At 41.7% G+C, this 22,043-nt stretch overlaps 1 protein-coding gene across 6 annotated transcripts in view; it reads left to right on the top strand.

Moving 5' to 3' along the window:
* Positions 1-13,581, top strand: part of pikfyve (phosphoinositide kinase, FYVE finger containing) — a 34,902-nt gene extending 21,321 nt beyond the window's left edge. For all 6 annotated transcript variants that reach the window (XM_080412290.1, XM_080412292.1, XM_080412289.1 and 3 more), the window contains 17 exons: positions 630-743; positions 1,082-1,190; positions 1,552-1,706; positions 2,924-3,020; positions 3,375-3,435; positions 3,532-3,660; positions 7,745-7,865; positions 8,412-8,507; positions 8,824-8,904; positions 9,263-9,345; positions 10,792-10,851; positions 11,074-11,250; positions 11,494-11,597; positions 11,725-11,853; positions 12,151-12,412; positions 12,545-12,619; positions 12,925-13,581. In XM_080412290.1, coding sequence (XP_080268416.1) covers positions 630-743; positions 1,082-1,190; positions 1,552-1,706; positions 2,924-3,020; positions 3,375-3,435; positions 3,532-3,660; positions 7,745-7,865; positions 8,412-8,507; positions 8,824-8,904; positions 9,263-9,345; positions 10,792-10,851; positions 11,074-11,250; positions 11,494-11,597; positions 11,725-11,853; positions 12,151-12,412; positions 12,545-12,619; positions 12,925-13,040 — 1,969 coding nt within the window. In that variant the 3' untranslated portion in view covers positions 13,041-13,581. The remainder of the gene's footprint in view (positions 1-629; positions 744-1,081; positions 1,191-1,551; positions 1,707-2,923; positions 3,021-3,374; positions 3,436-3,531; positions 3,661-7,744; positions 7,866-8,411; positions 8,508-8,823; positions 8,905-9,262; positions 9,346-10,791; positions 10,852-11,073; positions 11,251-11,493; positions 11,598-11,724; positions 11,854-12,150; positions 12,413-12,544; positions 12,620-12,924) is intronic.
* The last annotated feature ends 8,462 nt before the right edge of the window (positions 13,582-22,043 follow it).

Below are 22,043 nucleotides of genomic sequence, written 5' to 3'. Positions count from 1 at the left end.
AAGAATGAAAAACAGCGCCCTCTGCTGTTTGTACTATCTTACTTGGCTGTGGGACAATGGCGACGTAGCACCCATGCGCAAAGGAAACCGGGGTTTTGGTCTGCCTTCAGCTTTCACTTCCGGTGGTGCCACTATGTTTTCATTCCCACTAACAATATTTCTACACGGAACACTAACACCACTTCTCCCAGAGAACATGGATCGTTTTGGTTATAAGCCCACTTGTTTCTATGATGAAAGAGTAAGTTAAAATGTGAATATCTTTCCGTGGTTTTGTCTGCTCCGCGGACGCTATTGTTAAATTAGTTTGGGTTTGTTTCGAGGGGGAAAGATCGACGGACACGTGAATCCCGCCCACTACATTTGATTGGGTAAAGCGCGGCCTGCTTCCTGATCTGAAGGCACGCCCACTTGTAGCCCAGTGCGTACATGTTATGACGAGCCTTCACGACAGATTCCAACGCAGAGCAGAATCTGTTCTTGAGAGATTAGGGTCAGGCACACAAGTGTCCTTGAGCAAGACACTGAACCCCTAACTGCAACTTATGAGGGTGGTTGCCTCCACTGTCGGTGTGATGAAAGTGTGTTTGAAATATACAGTAACACACAACCATTTATCTTTTCCTCAGCTATATCTCTGTGAGGCTGCTGGAGATCTGTCTTCCTCCTCCCAAGCTCTTCATCAGGAACCTGGGACCATCTAAAGCCAACATGCAGCAGGACCTAAAGGACTTCTCTCTGAAGTAAGAGCCATAGCTCATAGTTCCTTCATACTTAGGCCATTGTGTACATATACACATAGATATTGATATAGAACTCATAATTATATTAAAGTCATACTTTGTAACTTTTTCAATTAAACAAAAAATATTTTTGATATACTCTTTAACTGGTATATTCTTCACAAAAACAAAAAAACCTGTCTGACGCCAAAACTCATACCAAAATGCAGCAAATTGAATGTGAAATGTATTTTTAAGGTTACTACTGTATGTGCCATTTCTGAATACTTTGTTATTGCTTTCCAAAATATCCTCGGAAGTAAAATATAGATTTTTCCCTATGGTTAATTGATCGACAGGGTAACCCAGGTGTACCTGTCCATAGACGACCGTCTCACCTCACTGAAGACGGACACCTTCAGCAAGACACGAGAGGAGAAAATGGAGGACCTGTTTGCTCAGAAAGACGTACGGTTTGCCTCTCGGCACGGATCTGTATTCTCTGTAAAAGTGCTGTTTGTACCGGTTGCGTTTAGGGGTTCAATCGAACTAATTGATTTAATCGACTATAAAACAAAATTAAGAAAATCGATAATCAATTATTTTATACAATAATCCATTAATTATCTATCCCTTTTTTGGGCATGTCATTATAGGCATACGTTTTCAAAAATAGATAGTGAGATCTTTATTTTTCAGATTATAAAAAAGCTTTGATTATTTGATTAATCGCAAAATTAATCGATAAAACAATCGCTACTGAAAAGAATTGATAGTTGCAGCCCTAGTTATGGTAACGGAGCGGGTGACGTTGCGTTTTTCCATGTAGATGGAGGAGGCGGAACTACGAAGCTGGATAGAGAAGCTGCAGGCACGCCTGCAGGCCTGTGGCCTGGACTCCCCCCAGCAACTGCAGGTTGTTCTTGAGTCAGTAGTGATGAAGAAACAAGGACTGTGTGAGATGCTGCAGTCCTGGAATAGCAGGTTAATAACCTTGTTCATTTATTTATTTGTGTCTTTAACCCATTCAAACCGGGAACGCATCTGTGTAACCACTTTAACCATTATTTATACTTTGGCTATTAAAAAATTGCAGATATACAAGCTCATAGAGCGGCACAAGTGCTGCGCTATGAACTTGTAGATCTGCTATTTTTGCACAAATATTTGAATATATAATATTTATTAAAGGGAAGAAAATTTACTCAAATCTTTGCTTCTGGGGGTCCCTATTACAAACTATTTTGAGATGGGGGTCGGCGGCCAAATTCATATCATTTTGGGGGTCCTTGACATGAAAAGGTTTGAGCACCACTGATATAGCAACATACGTTTTTCAGAATACTGTTGGGATTTAGAAGACATTTGTAGAATCGGCTTCAGGTGTTCATTGGTTAAAAAATAAACCACAATGATCATATTTGGTCATATTTACCAGCTTGGAATCCCGCTTTAAGATCAATTAGTATTTCTTTATTTAAAAAAAACGTATATTGAAGGTGTTCATTTCAAATCCCTATCCTTTCGACCACGACTAGTACCAGCTTGTTCCAAGCTGGTAAAAAAAGGAAAAAGTAATTGAAAAAACACATTAGAGGGACAATATCAGTCACCAGAACCAAGGACGACGTGTGGTGTTTTTAAGTCCAACATGGTTAAAAAGGAGATTGAAGTTGAATAGGCTTATATAGGTGTCTGATAAAATTAATATTAAATATCTAAATATTGAATCAAGCAACTTATCAATTGTTTGGGGTGCACACTAAACCCTGAGTAGACCGTAAAATGACCTCAGAAGTGTTTTAAAGTGAAATACCCATTAAGTGGTTAATCACATGAACCTTAGTGTCCCTATTCTGGCCATGTCTTAATAGGAGAACATTTGGCGAAAATAGGCAAACATTCAGCCAAAATAGCAGATCTAAGAGCTCGCAATGTGTCGCATTGAGGGCTTGAAGATCGTCTATTTTCACTATTTGACATACTACGAAGTGTATAGGGTTAAGTCCATAGCAATAATGTTTATGCGTTTGAGATGCAAGGACTGAGATGCAATTTGGCGTCTAAAGCCTAATTATATTATTTTTTTCTATTGTATGAAATGTACATGTACAAATGCTATGGCATGTGCTCATAGCAGGTGAGCCACCCAGGGCCCAGTTCTAACAGTTTTTAGCTGTATATTACCTTCATATCTCCAGGCTTCAGGACCTGTTCCAACAGGAGAAGGGCCGGAAGCGTCTGTCTGTCCCTCCCAGCCCAGGCAGACACAGACAGACCACAGCTGACGAAGCAAAGGTTTGTTCCGTTTGTGGTCCTAGCATAAATTAACCACATGAACTCTAGTATCCCTATTCTGGGCTTGTCATAGTAGGCGAACATTCACCGAAAATAGATCTACAAGCTCACAGCTTGTAGATCTACTATTTTCGGTGAAGAGATTTGATGTAGAGGGAAAAAAGGAGGGGACCAAATATAGACTCTGGAGGCCCCTGTTCAACTAAGTTTATAGTGTGTAAGTGGTTAATTGTGGAGGAACCCATCTTTCTTCAGTTTGACAAGTCAAGTGCATTATTTGTCATGCTTGCATTCAAAGACATTTTCCTATGTAATCAATATTAGAATATTATATATTTTTTCACTCTTTGACAGACGAGCAACCTGGATTCTTCCCCTCGCAATCCCTCTCCTGTGGTGCAGAACGGCGAGAAAGGTGAGTTGGTCCTCTGGAGTTCATATCCACCACCATCTGCTCTCTGAATCGGTTTGTATTGTGATTCTGTTGGGTGTGTCCACGTTTGATTGACAGAGGACCGTCACCTCAGCACCCTCCTCTCCGGCTCATCCTCTATCCTGCCGTCACCGGGGGACCCGGGGTCCGAACCGCTCACATCTGGCCCCTCCTTCCCTGACCAGGACACTCTCAGCATCCCAGAAGGTATACACGTGTGCACTTATATATCTATGGGTGTAACAGTTAATCAAACTAATTGATTTAATCGATTATATATCTTTTTTAATCTATAAATGAGTGATGAATAATTGATCCCTTTTTTGGGCATGCCATTATCGGCGAAAGGTTTCAGAATTACCATATTTGTGTGTGTGAAAACGGCAGATCTACAAGCTCACAATGCAAGCTTGTAGTTCACAATTTTTTGCATGACAACGTTGTGCGACAAAGTATAAAATAATGCTTGATTGATTCGTTGATGTATATAAAAAATGTTAAAGTATGAAGTAATCCGCAACTACTCACACTATTCAGCCTCATATGGTGTCTACGCAAGACTTGATTATATATTTATATATAATACTGATAGGCACAGAATACAAGAATGCACTATTGGGACTATGGATGTATCAGATCACTCAGCAATATATCTCAAGTTACATTTAGATAGTAGACCCAGGAAAACAATTTGGAGGCTGAATACGGGCCTACTTAACAATAAGTTAGTATCTGAACAGATAAAAAACGAAATTAAAACATACATAGAAAATAATGACAATGGTGAGGTCTCCCCAGGCATGCTCTGGGACTGTTTGAAGTGTGTGACCAGAGGAAAAATAATCGCAATTAGTTCTGTAATAAAAAAAGCTAAAGAACATAAATTAAAAACATTGGAAGAGAAACTAAAAGATTTAGAGAAAAAACATAAGGAAAATAACATACCTCAATTACTGGAACAGATTAAAGGTGTACGGAAAGAAATTGATATAATATATAAAGAAGAAATAGAGAAAAAACACAAATTCCTGAGGCAAAATTATTATGAAGCAGGCCCAAAAGCCACAAGATTATTGGCAAGAAGATTACGCAAGGCACGTTCTCTGAATACTATAAATAAAATTAAAGACCCCAAAACAGGGAAGGCTTCTAACAACCTAGAGGAAATAGAGAGGTCGTTTGAGTCTTATTATAAAACATTATACACCCAACCACCTCAAGAAAACACTCGAGATATGCAAACATTTCTAGATTCATTGGATTTACCCTCCATTGGGAAACAACAAAATAAAAACTTGACAAGGGAAATCACTGAAGAAGACCTAGATGAAGCTATAGGCAGGCTTAAGAACAACAAAACACCGGGAAGTGATGGTCTACCTGCAGAATGGTACAAGGCTTTTAAAGAGGAAATAAAGCCACTTCTTTTGGCCTCCTTCAATTGGACTCTTAAAAACGCAGCTATACCTCCATCATGGGACCAAGCTCTGATCTCAGTAATACTGAAAGAGGGTAAAGATAAGGAACTATGTGGCTCGTATAGACCAATTTCCATCTTAAATCAGGACTATAAACTTTATGCCTCCATCATAGCCGGAAGACTCAGCTCTTTCATTCCAGAACTGATCGATGAAGACCAGACAGGTTTTGTCAGAGGGAGACAAACTCAAGACAATATTAGACGTACATTACATGTTCTCCACCATGTTAAAAAGCAACAAACCAAGCTGTTATTGACAAGTTTAGATGCAGAAAAGGCCTTTGATCGCGTTTCCTGGCAGTTCCTGTTTCAGGTGTTGGAGCGATTTGGTTTTTCCGAGGAGTCTATTAACTGTATAAAAGCACTTTACTCTAAACCAGTTGCTAGGATAAGGGTGAATGGGCGACTTACAGATGGCATCACGTTAGCACGTGGAACAAGACAGGGATGCCCGCTCTCTGCGACACTGTTCGCGATTTTCGTTGAACCGCTAGCGCAAGCTATTAGGCAAAATAACGACATAAAAGGCGTTATCATAAGGGGCACAGAGCATAAAATTGCTTTATATGCAGATGATATAATTCTATATCTGAGTAATCCTGATCAGTGCCTCCCACATCTCTTTGACCTTCTTGGGACCTATGGTAAATATTCAGGCTACAAGCTGAATATTCAAAAAACACAGATTTTACCCTTTAATTTTGCTCCAAGGATTAATATAGTACAAGACTTTCCTTTCAATTGGAAATTAAAGGCCATCATGTATTTAGGGGTTTGGATAACAAAAGATATTGATAATATATATGACAAGAATTATAACCCCATTAACTCCAAAATAAAAAATGACCTTGGTCGTTGGTCCGTACTCCCACTAACCCTGAGCTCAAGAATCGAAACTATCAAAATGAATATCTTGCCAAGATTATTATACCTGTTCATGTCTTTACCAGTTAATGTTCCACCCAAACAATTCAATGAGTGGGATAAACAGATTTCACGATTCATTTGGAATGGCAAAAAGCCACGAATAAAATATGCAACATTACTACTGAGTAAGGAAAAGGGAGGCATGTCTTTACCAAATCTCAGAGACTACTACTACGCCGCCCAACTTAGATATGTGGCTTCGTGGTGTGATGATAATATAGATGCCAAATGGAAGATCATGGAAATGAATGAACAGGATATCCCATTGCAAGCTATGTTAGGAGATAAACAATTAGCCAAACCTAACTTAGATAAATTAGATCCAATTACATCTTTCACATTACAGACTTGGTTCAATATTATCAAACAGTTGAAAATAGAAAGACAATCAAAAACACTAAGATGGGTGGCTTATGATACAGCATTTAAGCCAGGGAGATTAGATCAGAGGTTCAAATGTTGGTCTTACAAGGGGATTACATCATATTATAAAATAATGGAAAAAAACATGTTACAGAGCTTTCAGGCCCTGAAAGATACATATAATTTGGAAAAGACAGATTTCTTTAGATATCTGCAGTTACGTCACTATTTTATCCAGGAAGTCCAGATCTGTGATTCACAAACAAATCCGAACAAACTTATTCAACTGATTGCTCAGGTATATACGAAAGGAACAAAGAAAATTGTATCAAAACTATATCAAAGTATTTCGGATTCCAGAAAACATACAACAGATTATATCAGGAAAAAATGGGAAATAGAACTTAATACACCAATCACAGTTGAACAATGGATAAATATTTGCAAAACACAATACACAACAACAAGCTCTGGCACCTGGCGGGAATTCTGTTGGAAAAACATAACTCGTTTTTTCATCACTCCAAAACTTAAATCGAGACAGATGAAAACACCCCAGGTATGCTGGAGGAACTGTGATGAGGAGGAAGCAAATCATTATCATATTTTCTGGGGTTGTTCGGGAATTCACACATACTGGAATGATGTCTTGGAGAAAATACAGGAGATTCTAGGTATACAAATATTAAAGTCCTGTCTATTGCTGTACCTGGGAGACTTACCAGAGGAAATCTCAGGAAGTGACAGATATCTTATGAAAATATTCATGGCTGCAGGGAAAAAAGCCATTACTCGTAAATGGCTACAGACGGAATCTCCATCTGCGAAAGATTGGCTTCAGGTAGTCTCTGAGATTTATGACATGGAGAGGATGACTGCTAACTTGAGGATGAAGAAAGAGATATTTGAGAACAAATGGGGGAAATGGATTGATTATGAGCGACAAGAGGTCTAGGGAATAGGATAGTTATTACAAATAAATATGTTTTTGGTCTTGATACAATACTTAACCCATGACATACATACTCATATACTGTATATACACAACGCATGACTTCTTAAATATATATATGTTCATATATGTGTATATATGGTTATTTCTTTCTGATGATCGAGGGAGAAGGTACTATGTGTGAGATGATATGAATGAAAATGTTTGTAAGAATTGAACGAGTTAAAACCTTTTGAACAATTTGTTTGTTTTTTTTCTTCAGTTTTCATGTACTATCATTTAATAACATTGAACAGCACCTGTACCCTCCTTCTATTTTATTTTATTATTATATAAGATGATGTTTGGCGACATGTGTGATGTCTATTGTTTGTTTGTCTTTTTGTTTTATATGTTTGTGTTTTTGAAAACTTAATAAAATTTAAGTGAAAAAAAAAAAAAAGTATGAAGTAATCGATAGAATAATCATTGAGAAAATAATCGACAGTTGCAAGTCTACTCTCATACACAAAGATATAGCCCATGCAGCTTTGTCTGTTGGTGACACCTGCTTTTCCTGTTGTTCCCAGATGTGTTTGATGGACACCTGCTGGGCTCCAATGACAGCCAGGTGAAGGAGAAGTCCACCATGAAGGCCATCCTGGCCAACCTCCTGCCTGGAAACAGCTATAACCCCATCCCCTTGCCTTTGTAAGTACACTAATTCTGATACAACCCCTTGTCTTTGTAAGTACACTCATTCTGATACAACCCCATCCCCTTGCCTTTGTAAGTACACTCATTCTGATACCTCATCCCCTTGCCTTTGTAAGTACACTGATTCTGATACAACCCCTTGTCTTTGTAAGTACACTCATTCTGATACAACCTCATCCCCTTGCCTTTGTAAGTACACTCATTCTGGGCTTTTCCTCAACATTTCATCTTATCGCAAACTGCTACTTCTACTATAAAGGCTAATTTATATTACGCACGACAGCTCTTTGAATCAAGGCAATGAAAATTATATAGCACATTTCATACTCAATATTAAAGTGCTTTACATGAGGCATAAAATTGTATTTAAAGATAATAATAATATTGACAGAAAAATAAAGGTAAAACTGCATTTGTGCTTTAAATACTCACACTATCAGCAACGTGTGTACATCAGGTGTACGTATAGTGTTAGAGCATTTATCCTTTAGAGTGGCTACACACACACGTCCTGACTTGTTCTGTGATATGTTTTGCCAGTGACCCAGACAAGCACTATCTCATGTATGAGCACGAGCGTGTACCCATCGCCGTGTGTGAGAAAGAACCCAGCTCCATCATCGCCTTCGCTCTCAGGTAACTCTTCTCCCTCAACCTCACCTAAGGAGCCAGACTCTTAGGGCTGAGGAGTATTTCGATACTGTGATCTGTGATATGTATCGTTTCCTAGTTTTTATCACTTCATCACTATTTCTGAAAATACTTGAACAATGAAAGAAGAAAAAAGGATATTATGGTCAGAATATCGATATTGAGGTATTTGGTAAAAAATATTGTGATATTTGATTTTGTTTATATTTCCCAGCCCCTATTGAAGAACTGTAATGGTCACATTTACCAACCATATTTAGGAATGCAGCATTATATTGTCGTATCTTTCACAACCCTCCAGCTGCAAGGAGTATAAGACAGCCCTGGAGGACCTGTCCAAGACCTTGAAGACAGGAGCAGACGAGGCGCCCCAGCCAATCACGTAAAGTCCCCTGCGTGTTCTTGAACTGGAACAGATGAAATGTCGGATCAAGTAGAACCTTCACTGTTCGGCAGAAATTGCCGGGGGGGAATTTACATATTTAACATGATACATATTGTTGCTGTCGGGCACAATGTATGTCCATATTTCAACTTTTTATGTTCTTTCCTACAAAAGAAACTAGCAAAAAGAGACAATCTACAAGCTGGCTATTGCCAGATTCTTTATTCCATTTCCTGAAAAGTAACGCTTTTGGACATACAAGGTTTCTGCCCAACAGTGACAATTTTGAACATGATTCAAACCCTGTAAACAGTGACTACATGTTATTCTAAGGCAGGCTGTCTTTTGTTTGTAGCGTTGGAGAGAGCCGGATGAAGAACAGCCCTGCCAAACCCAACGACGCAGCCTCGTCCCGAAGCAGCACGGATGATCCTCTTAGTAGGTGTCCTCTGTCTGGGTCAACGGTCACATCAATAATGTGACCTTATTCACCTTTTTCAATAATCAATTAAACATTTTATTGTCTCCGCCAGGCCGAAAGGCATGGCGAGAGAGTATGTTTTGCCCCCTGTCCGTCCGTCCGTCATTCTGTCTGTGTACAGCTAATCTCCGGCACCGTTGGCTTGCTCGCAGCGAAACTGCACACACACTCCCTGGATGCCACAGCAGAACCTCTGCCCCAAATTTTTCACATGGGCCTTTTATAGCGCCACCAGGAGGCCGATTTGTGCAAAACATATTTTTTGACAGTGCTCCTACAGATTTTGTCCCAAAATCCCGCAAATTGGTACACAGTATCTCTATAGTCATTAAACGAAAGAAGTCTTTCAGATTTTTCATATTCCATCCTGATTGGCTAAAAATGGCTTCCAAAGTTTGCAGGAGTGCTCCATTTTGAACAAAATACACATGAACAAAGCATGCAATTTCCTTGAAATTTTGCACGCGTATTTCCACTATGCCGAGGAAGAAATGCCACTTGAAAATGTTCAAATCAGCCGCGCTGTAACATGCCGATTCGTGTTTTTACCTATAACTGCACCGATCAGTGTAAAACTTTGTAAGCGCACTCCCTAGAGGTCAAAGAAAAACCCTTGCCCTGCATTTTTCACATCTGCCTTTTATAGCGCCACCAGGAGGCCGACTTATGTAAAAAAAAATATATATATTAGCCTACTCCTTCCGATTTTATCAAAATTTCATGCAAATCGGTACACATGATCTCTATAGTCATGTGATCAAGACGGATGTGTTTGCTTTTTCATATTCCATCCTGATTGGCTAAGATTGACATCTAAAGTTTGCAGTAGTGGCTTGTTTTGAACAAAATGCCGCAAATCATGAACGCAGCATCCGATTGCGGTCAAACTTTGCATGCACATTCACACTATGTTGAGGAGCAAATACCACCCTTTTAACATTGGCCTGTTATAGCGCCACCAGCAGGTCTAATTTAGCAAAACACAAAATGCCTCAAATCATGAATGCAGTGTCCGATTGCCGTGCAAGGCCTAAGAACAAATAGCCCTTTTCACATTGGCCTATTATAGCACCACCAGGAGGCCACAATAACCTACCTGACCTGGCGGAGACCTGTGCTCCGAGGAGCACTTTTTCTAGTTTGAATTGATTTTATATTTAACATTTAACCACCTAAACCCTATTTATTTCATTGTACTACAAATAGCTTAAATAGCAAATCTACAAGCTCACAATGTGTCATGATGTAATGCGTTGTGAGCTTGTAGATTTGCTATTTTTGCCATTTAAAGAAAAAGAAAGAAATTGTGATATCCAATACCCAACACCTTATTCAATGACAAATTAAACCTTTTATTTTATATTCAGCATTTAATGTAGTGTTTTCTTCTTGGTTTTGCACAGAAGACTCTGACGCGTTAGACAAACAGAAGAAGCAGATTGGGAATCCACATATTGAGCTACGTAAGTGTTTCTCACTTCCTCTAGTCCTTCTCACTGTGCTGTTGCCGCAGTATCCTTCAGTATCCAAGTCCTTCCAACTTTAAGAATCCTTTCAAGTCCTTCCAACTTTAAAAAACATTCTGATGTCACCCACTTGGATGTCGACTCTGTCGAGGCATCATGTATCAGGGCCTTGCTAATGTTGACCTCAACAGCTTACCGTTCCTCCCCTCACATGTGCAGAGTTCTCAGACGCCAACGCTAGGTTCTACTGTCGGATCTACTACGCAGAGGAGTTCCACAAGATGCGCGAGGAGATCATGGAGAGCACAGAGGACGACTTTGTCCGCTCGCTGTCCCACTGTGTCAACTGGCAGGCCCGCGGGGGCAAATCCGGGGCCGTCTTCTACGCCACAGAAGGTGTTGTCTATTGTCTGCTAAATAAAAACCCCTGTGCTCATAACCAGTGATGATCATAATATACATGGTTTGCAGCTTCTTTGAAGACAGTTGAAAAGCAGTACTGACGGTTAACACATACGCTGCTTAAGAGAAGATCCAAAGCTAAAATCTTTCAGTGGAATAGGAATGTGAAAACAACTTGTTTAACTGGCCTTGCAGTCAGAATAACGAGAGTCTTCTCCTGTCCCTGTGTCCTGTTAGATGACCGGTTCATCTTGAAGCAGATGCCTAGACTGGAGGTTCAGTCCTTCCTGGACTTTGCTCCTCATTACTTCACCTACATCACTGGAGCTGTGCAGCAGAAGGTACCACAGAAGAAAACGTTTTACATGGCTTTTCTTTTGCATGGCTTGTTTGCTTTTTGGGTGTACTGTATATATTATTTTGTCTTTGCAGCCCAGGTACTTATTCTCTCATATTTGATGTCCATAGCGTCCGACTGCTCTGGCTAAGATCCTGGGTGTCTACAGGATCGGCTACAAGAACTCCCAGAATAACACGGAGAAGAAACTGGATCTACTGGTGATGGAGAACCTCTTCTATGGACGCAAGATGGCTCAGGTTAGACTCACCAAAAGACTGAGAGTCAAGGCAATGCCATCGCTGTAGCCTGTATGTAAGAAGTTGATAATGAAATACTCTGCGTTACTCAACATACTGAACAACTTCACTTGAGGAGAGAGGGGGGGCTGCATGCGTGCGTGTATGTGCACATGTAATGGTAGTGGAATACAAACCTGTTTTCTTTACAGGAAAAAATAATATATAAAATGACCATGGATCATGTTTGACTTGCGCCAAGTCTCCTGAGTTTGAGCTTTTAACATCACGTTTCTACCACTCCGCCCATGCGTGCAGGTGTTCGACCTGAAGGGTTCCCTCAGGAACCGGAACGTGAAGACAGACTCAGGGAAGGAGAGCTGCGAGGTGGTGCTCCTGGACGAGAACCTGTTGAAATTGGTCCACGACAACCCGCTGTACATCCGCGCTCACTGCAAGGCCATCCTGAGGGCCGCCATCCACAGCGATGCTTACTTCCTCTCCAGCCACCTCATCATTGACTACTCTCTGCTGGTGGGCCGCGACGATGCCACTGACCAGCTGGTTGTGGGGATCATAGGTGAGGGAGGGGGCACATAATGCTGTTTTCCAGTGAAAATCGGACGAGTCGAAGATATTATCGGATTTTCGACGTTATAACATAGTTTAATTTCCATGTTAATATGACCATGTCTTTCCTCCTGTCTCACAGATTACATCAGGACATTTACATGGGACAAGAAACTGGAGATGGTTGTGAAATCCACTGGGATCCTGGGAGGACAAGGTAACACCTCACCTGCCTAAAGGTTGATCTTTAGGCGACTTTGAGTACTTAGGATAGCGCTATATAAATCTGAGGTATTATAATCTTATCTCTGCTGTATGTGCCTCAACGTCCTTTTAATTAGAACTTAGTAAGTATTAAGAGTTTTAACTGCATTAACCCCAGCGTGTCTTTTCTGGGGTGAACATTCTATGAAAACCGCAATGAGCTTGCAGCTTTTATATATTAAATAAGGAAATGCTCTCAAACTGAAAAATGACAGATTGAGATGATGATGTGTTTTTTCAATGTATTTCCATCCACAGGTAAGATGCCTACGGTGGTGTCTCCTGAGCTGTACAGAGCCCGCTTTTGTGAGGCCATGGACAAGTACTTCCTCATGGTACCTGACCACTGGACTGGCCTGGGTGTCAACTGCTGAAAGACCTAGAGCAGGGGCCTTTTCAGCGAGTGCATGTCTGAGTGCAACCGCATGGACACACACACAGACACACTCTCTGAAAACCACACAACCAATCGCCCTGTCTCTCGTGACACACAAATATCTAATTCCTTTACAGAGGACCTCAGTACTTGACCATTCTTAACCATAAGCACACTGGACTCTGTAAATGTTTGAATATTATGCAAACTAAAGTGTGGCCAGTGTACTGTACTGTTCAGTATCATTCCATAGTAACAGTGCCACTTATCACTATAAAATAGGTTTTTATCAGCGGGGACACACATCAGTATTATGGGGATCTTATTTATCACCCTCTGGAAACATGGTGTATTTCCAACAAAGGGTACTTTGTTTTATTAGTGCCATTTTTCAAACTCCTTCAAGATGGCACTCAGTGAGATGGCACTGAAAAAAGAAATCTTATTATGGTTCTAGTTTGGTGAACAAACTAATTAATGTAATTTAAAGTTTGTAAATGTACAGAGATTATGTAATTATTAAAATATTATTAACACTGCTTTGTCAAAGTTTTCAACTGTCTTCTTTCTCCTTGTTACTGTGGAATAGTTAGGTTTTAACATGGATGCACAGTGCAGCTAGCCTGGTAAACCCCCCCTCCCTCCGGAAATCTCATTTGCATTTGGTTTCAGGAAGGAGGGTCTGGGATTGCTCACAGAGTAAAGCTGCCCGAACCACTGCGCATACGAACCAATCAGCGGCTGCTAGGGGCGGGATCATCCAATCACCTGCCTAGTAGCTTGAAAAAATGAAACTCCGTCTGTCATCGATTCTGCGCCCGGAGTCTCAGATGCAAGTACGCTGTGAAACAAAATGTGTGTCGCAAGCTTCTTCCATTTGACGGAGTGAGGTTACAGTGCAGCAATATCACAACAAATAACCAAATAACCGGGGGCCTATTACACGAAAAGAGAATTAAATAAGCCTGGATTTAAGTCTGGTCCGTACAGCCTGGTTTATTCCGTTCCATGAACGCCAAGCCAGGCTGAAAAGGAGCGACTTTGTCGAGCTAGACCTTGTCAAGCCAGGCTGTGTCGAGCCAGGATGGTAAAGCCAGGCTTCACATATTCCTATAAAAGACCATGAAAGTCGATTCATGAATCCTTGAACTTGACCAATCATGGAGCCCAAAACCAGAGCGGCGTTCTTCTGTGGCTGAACAGCAGCACTGTAGCAGCTCATGGAACAGTGGCATTCCCACGAATTACATTTAGGGCAGGCGAGATTCCATTTAGGGGGGGACTCGGGGAAAAATCTCGGGGAAACAAGTTAACAACAACAACACTATACACACTGACTACAAAACTGAAAAACGTTAATAAAAACAATATGCTGTGTGGAGTTTGCATGTTCTCCCCATGTCTCCTAGGGTAGTTAATACCCTCACAAAAACATGTAGTAATCCTGGTCACTATACTGCCTCCCCCTGGTCAGCCGGGGCGCCTGATGGAGGGGAAGGGAACTGGTTGGAATAACGTGTTCCTTCCACGCGCTACGTCCAACCAGGGAAACTCCCCCCTGTCAGGTGACAAGAAGGTCAGTTGGCTCTCATGCATTGAAGGAGGCATGAGCTCGGCCCTGGCCTCCATAGGCTGGTGGGGGGAGTGTAGTGCCCAGGATCACTTAGAAAATTGGCACCGGGTGAAAAAAGCACCGGGTGAAAAAAGGGTTACAAAATCGAGGGATAAAAAATTATAAAAAAAAAAAAAAAAAAAAACAATATGCAAGTATAATCAATCAATCAATTCTTCAGCGGTGGTCTCGTCATGTTGTAGTTTAGTAATGATTGGCTCAAGTTGCTCTCAGAGACCCTTTTATGCCAGGTGAGTACAGGTGATGGCCCAGACCCCCACCCCCTGGCACTCCTGGTACCCCATGAAGACAAAGGCAGACATTTGCATCACTATATAGAGGGTCGCTCTGCTGATATGGTGGTGATTAGCTGCCTGCCCGCGTGAATGGACGAGGAGGCGGGCTAATGGTCCAACGGCCACTTCTGATTTTTTTCACTGCCTGTTTTTCAGTTAGTCTTTTACTTCATTTTCTAGGGGAGGCGAGATTTTAGTTCCTGTCTCTACGGTGGGTACGCCACTGATAGCGTCACAATCATTTTTAACCACTTAGCTTTGGCTATTCAAAATAGCAGATTTTACGAGCTTGTAGATCTGCTATTTTTTTTTTATCTTGAAAATGTGTGCATATCTTTGAAATATATATACATTTTTAAAGCGAACATTTTTAACTCAAATATTTGCTTCTGGGGGTCCCTGGCACAAAATATTTTCAGATGGGGGTCCGCAGCCAAATGTATATCAATTTAGGGGTCCTTGGCATGAAAAAGGTTGAAAACCACTGTTCTAAATGGCAGTGGTTCACAAACTTTTTAGCTCAAGAGTCTTGAGGCTTGGGTCCAGGCTCCCGGGGAGACATCAAATTTCTCTTTTGGGTCTTGAGTCTGGGACGGCCGCAATAAATGGATCCAGGGAGAAAGCGTGGCAAAGTATTGCCGACAAATTAAATGCACAAGTCGTCCAAACATATATACAATTTATATAAAAGTCCATAAATATATAATTCAGTTAGGCTTAAACATAAGTGTATAGTGAATATTGGAATTATCGCCTACTAATCTACAATGCAATAGCCTATTATATGCGCCATGCATCCAACCAATATGTCTGAGTCTGTGCTCAGGAATGTGTCAAAAACAAAAAAATCTCCATGAATTCAAGGCTTCATGGAGTGTGTAATTGATAGAAAATAAGTATTTTCTGGGTGAACTATTCTTTTAAGTGTCTTGTTCTTTGACACATTGTTGAGGCCTGCCTGGGATCAAACCTGGGATGCATGGCTTGCCAGGCAGGCTCTCTAATCATTCGGCTATGGCCACATCATCAGCAGAGATGCTAAGCCAGTTCTACTCTAACAGTAAAGGGGTTTCAGGGGAAACCAGCAAAATGAGGAATAATATAATAAAAGACTGTCTTGCCAATAAAGCGTCATGTCTCTCATTTTTGGGCGGTGTAGCCGCCCCTATAAGTGGGGTTGGGACACCTCATTAGTATTAGTTTCCTGCACTGTGATTGGCCCACTTGGCCCACTTTCCTGTACTGTGATTGGCTGACTATTGGCTGACTCTATTCAGCACTGTGATTGGCTAGCGAGACACATGATGACATTAATAACCTATAAATAGGATTATGCACTTCCAAAAATCCACTTTTTTGGAAGTGAGCTTCCATCACTATGATGACCACTGTGATGACCACACCACCCACTTCACACTGGGTGTGATTTTTGGGCGGTGAAACCGCCCCTATATGTGAGGTTTGGACATCGACATTCGATTGCACCCCCCCAACCCTGCGTTGTGATTGGCCACCAGTGTACCCCCCTAACCCTGCACCGTGATTGGCCAATCACAGTCTATTCAGTACTGTGATTGGCTAGTGAAACATGGCACATGTGCATAGCCCTATAAATAGGACTATGCACTTAAAAAAAACACATGTTTTTTTTTAAGTTTTGATTTATTTATTTGATTTATTTGATTTGCACAACAGTTACTTAAACATAGGCATACATAATAGCTCTTTCCATGGGAAAGTTTACAGTATTAGTTGTTGTGCCGGTGAGGTAAGAAACCCTGGGGGGCTTATGCGATTACCTCACCGTTTACATTACATATATTAATTTATTTATTATTAAAAACAAAAACAAAAAATAATGAACAGAGAAAGAAAAAACAAGACAGAAAAAAATAAAACATCTGTGAACTAAACATAAGATAAGTTAGGGGTGTACAATGGTTGGTCCACAATATTACTTTTCTTTAAGTGAACTTCCATCACTGTGATGACCACTGTGACCACACCGCCCACTTCACACTGGGTGTGATTTTTTATTATTATTTTTTTTTTTTAATTTTCAGGGGTTGGTCAGCACGCGATCACTCCACTTGCCTACAAACTTGCCGCAGACTGTTGATCAGTGCTCTGGCTAATACTTGGGCTTCTTTCCCCGCCTTCAATGTACTTACATATTGTACAGTTAATATAAAACTACATTTTAACATTTTAGCCACAGCACCTTTCCTTCTTTGTGGCCGCAGCAACTTTTTCTTTGGGCCGCTACGACCCCACCCTATTGCGCATCTCCATTTTTGGCCATATCAGTTGGATCACTGGTGCAACGTAGCTGTGATGTAGCTGATCGGGCCTAGATGTGAGGGCCGCGAAGCAGCCCACACCTTTAGTTTAACTAATAAGTAAATGATAAAATGAAAATGAAAAAGACATGCCGTGGCTTCCATGTGGATCTCTGCCGTCATGGTGATGATCTTATATTGATTACATCACTCTTTCCCAAATATGGAGGGGGCGGCAGCCTGCACACATCGGTGTTGCTAGGCGTGCATGGCAACTGATTGTGTTGTGAGTGAGGTCAGACCAAAGCTCTGCTCAGCATATATGAGGTGTGAAGTTTCTTTAGACTTCCACTTTATTCCGATGAGACCAGAAGATAGTGTGTCCACAAATAGTGTTGTGAGAAAAAGAACTTTGGTAGACAAAGAATACAGCGAAATAGAGAGAAGACACATTTTCCAGCCTCAACAGAACCTACTACTCCATCCCCATCACAGTTCATGTACAGCAGCAGCTCCGACCATGAACTCCTAGAAGGAGTGTGTTCCCTCCAATCCTCCCAGACTAAGCTCTGCTGTTCTGAGTGTACCTTCAAGTCTCATCCGAGCCACGACGACCTCAACTGCCAAACGCTGAAGAATGGACAAATTTGCTCAGAGGCCTGTCAGAATTTAGTCAGCTCTGTAACCAGCCGGAAACAAGCAGACACAGACCCACCAAAAGCTCAAAGTCATCAACGGTTTGCCGAGATTTTAACTCAACCAGGAGATGTAAAGAAAAATCAGATGACTTACACAGGAAAGACAACTCACATCTGTAAACAGTGTGACAAAAGTTTCAGTAACCTGAAGAGACACCAGCGTGTCCACACCGGAGAAAAGCCTTTCCAATGTAAACAGCGTGACAAGAGTTTCAGTCAATTATGTATTCTGAAGACACACCAGCGTGTCCACAATGGGGAAAAACCTTTCCAATGTAAACAGTGCGACAAGACTTTCAGTGAGTCGGGTAATCTGAACAAACACCAGCGTATCCACACTGGGGAAAAACCTTTCCACTGCAAACAGTGTAACAAGAGTTTCAGTCGTTTAACTAATCTGAAGAGACACCAGCGTATCCACACTGGGGAAAAACCTTTCCACTGTAAACATTGTGACAAGACTTTCAGTGCGTCAGGTAATCTGAACCAACACCAGCGTATCCACACTGGGGAAAAGCCTTTCCAATGTAAACAGTGTGACAAGAGTTTCAATCAGATAAGTTCCCTGAATACACACCAGCGTATCCACACCGGAGAAAAACCTTTCCAATGTAAACAGTGTGACAACAGTTTCAATCAGATAAGTTCCCTGAATACACACCAGCGTATCCACACCGGAGAAAAACCATTCCAATGTAAATGGTGTGACAAGACTTTCAGTGAGTCAGGTAGTCTGAACAAACACCAGCGTATCCACACTGGGGAAAAACCTTTCCAATGTAAATGGTGTGACAAGACTTTCAGTGAGTCAGGTAGTCTGAACAAACACCAGCGTATCCACACTGGGGAAAAACCTTTCCATTGTAAACAATGTGACAAGAGTTTCAATCAGATAAATTCCCTGATTACACACCAGCGTATCCACACCGGAGAAAAGCCTTTCCACTGTCAACATTGTGCCAAGAATTTCAGTCAGTTAACTAATCTGAGGACACACCAGCGTATCCACACTGGGGAAAAACCTTTCCAATGTAAATGGTGTGACAAGACTTTCAGTGAGTCAGGTAGTCTGAACAAACACCAGCCTATCCACACTGGGGAAAAACCTTTCCACTGCAAACAGTGTAACAAGAGTTTCAGTCGTTTAACTAATCTGAAGAGACACCAGCGTATCCACACTGGGGAAAAACCTTTCCATTGTAAATGGTGTGACAAGAATTTCAATGACTTAAGTCATCTTAAGACACACCTGCGTATCCACACCGGAGAAAAGCCGTTCTACTGTAAACAGTGTAACAAGAATTTCAGTCAGTTAACTAATCTGAAGAGACACCAGCGTGACCACACTGGAGAAAAACCTTCTACTTTTAACAGTGTGACAAGAGTTTCAGTAGGTTAGATAGTCTTAAGACACACCAGCATTTGTGAAACGTGTATGATCCATAATTATCTCGCAGAGCTTTCCAATCCACGCTGTAGGCTACTATCACCAAATCAGGCTGCTGCTGCATGCTTACAGGGAGTGAGGAGCAATGATCCGGTGGGAGGTAACCATAATTCTTCATTTATGCACGTGCCGCATGCTGAAAACAGATATACAAGCCCACAACACTCGTGGATGCAATGCATTGTGAGCTTGTAGATCTATTTTCGGTACCACCATACACTGAAGTATACATGATGGAGCTCAATGGTACTGTAGGTGTGGCAGTCAATAACCATCAATGGGACCGCCTGAAAGTTTTTCTTTATCAAATGAATGAAATAATTTATCCAAAATAATCTCGCGGTCCACTGGCAATCAGTCCGTGGGCAACTGGTTGGCCAGTGGTCATCATAGATTTATAAGGAGATAATGCTAGGCGCAGTCAGAATCCAACCCACACTGACTTCCAGTGGCGGCCTTTCCTATGTTTCATCCGTTTCAATTGAAACGGGCCCCCAACCTCAGGGGGCCCCCACAAAAATAATAATAATTTGACTCGCATCCCAGTCCGGGGCCCGCCTCTGGCTTGCCGACGTCCAAGAATTTCATGCAAGAAGAGGATGTAGATCTGATTGAATCAGGGCTCAGCTCAAGTGAATCATGTGAGTGAGTTGTTTTAGCTGTCTGTCCATGGTGGAAGTGCAGATAGCCTAATTAATTTAGTTCGAAAATGCATCATTATGGATTGTGGAAGCAAACCAACTTCAGTCCACAATAAAAAGAAAAAAAAAGAATTTGCGGGGGGGTGCATATGGGGCCCCCATATGAGCTCTTGAAACGGGCCCCCAGATCATTAAGGCCGCCCCTGCTGACTTCATTTGGGAGAAAACGAGATCCGTAGAAACAAAAAACGAGCACACTCAGTCCATTCATCAGAGAATAGCCAGCACTCCAAAGTCCTTTTGGTACTTTTTTAATGTAGTATATTTAATAACATAACATCCACATTTGTTAGCATTATTTAACTTCACAAGTCTACAAGTAGCCTACAGTCAGACACAAGAGTGGATTCAAGAGGTGACTGGTGGTCTGGGCCGGGTGGGGTACATACACTTAGCTTTGCCTTTTGTTGTTTACCTGGGTTCTATGCATGTGTTCCCCTTCCCCCTTTCCTGCTTCATACAGGTGCAAATTGAATCAGGGACCAAAAGGGTGATCTATTGTTTGTCTGCGTGGGGTCTAACTTTTGGAGGCTGACCCCCACCCACCTATTCAGTGTTATATAGACTGTGCCAAAGTGTGGCTATCTGTATGTGTGACTCAGCAGCCGGCAGGCTGTTGTGTGGTGTGGTGGGGACCTCAGGGTCCCCATAGGAAGCTGTTTGTACTTATGCAATAAATGGAAGCAAGGAAACCTCACTGAGGAGTGATGACTCAAATTCATTCTACCACCATTCATTCTCATCTCTGGAACCACAAACTTATCTACAATATGGCGTTGTTGGCAACTCAATAGAGCCTTTAAGGCAGTGGAAGAATATACCTCATATGGGTTGTCGGCTGTAGAAGATATACCTCATTAATTAATAAGGCACGGGCATACACGGACGCGTTTTGGCGTCAAGCCTTCCTCAGCGTGTATCAGAAACAGAATGCGGTCAGTGGTGTTGTTTGTACCAGGGTGGTACTGATAGACAGATATGAAGAAGACAAGGACTTTAGCTGCTGTTCGTGGTTGTAAATAGCCACCGTGACTCCGCAATACTGTCAATCTCAAAGATATCTGACTCAATGTATTATTATTATTTCTTTCATACATTTGTATCCCACAATTTTTGTAACCCATTTTTTCACCCAGTGCCAATTGCCTAAACTGTAATCCTGGGTCATAATCACCCGTCGCTGAGCTTCGAGAGACGTTTGTACCGCATCGTGTTGTACCGCCAACTTAACTTAAACTGACATTTATCTTACTACTATAATTGACAAAAGCTCAGAAAGTTCGTCCGGGATTCGCAAGCACAGGATCACTCCACATGCCTCCAAGACCCGCCACAGACTGTTGATCAGAGCTATGGCTATGATTTAGGCATCTTACCTCACCTCGATCAGTGATCAGACTCTCGGTTTGATTGATTCTCTGATTTGCCTATCAGACCCTCAGCCTGATCTAGCAGATTGCCATAGCAACCAGATACAGGAAGTCTGACCTCTTTATCACATGACCGAGGTTGGGACTAGAGGTTAGGGCCGCAAAGAAAAGCGGGGAGGGAGGAGAGGAGAGGAGCCGAGAGGAGAGGCCAGAGGGGCCGGACTCCGCATGACGTGTGCAGAGTGACTAGTGCTGTCTGGACCAACCTCGGATCGGGCCTAGATGTGAGGGCCGCGAAGCGGCCCTGACATCTATTTTTGGGCGGTGTAGCCGCCCCTATAAGTGGGGTTGGGACACCTCATTAGCTGTATTGTGATTGGCTCATTAGTACACCCCTAGCTGTACTGTGATTGGCTGACTCTATTCAGCACTGTGATTGGCTAGCGAGACACATGACATTAATAACCTATAAATAGGATTATGCACTTAAAAAAATCCATATCTATGATGACCACTGTGATGACCACACCGCCCACTTCACACTGGGTGTGATTTTTTTACAATGTATTTGATATTACGATATTACTCATTATGGCCA

Source organism: Gymnoscopelus braueri, assembly GCF_963280865.1.
Source record: "Gymnoscopelus braueri genome assembly, chromosome: 18".
In the NCBI taxonomy this organism is placed as follows: domain Eukaryota; kingdom Metazoa; phylum Chordata; class Actinopteri; order Myctophiformes; family Myctophidae; genus Gymnoscopelus; species Gymnoscopelus braueri.
Note: the sequence above shows the minus strand (reverse complement) of the source record. Positions and strands in the feature narration are given on the sequence as shown.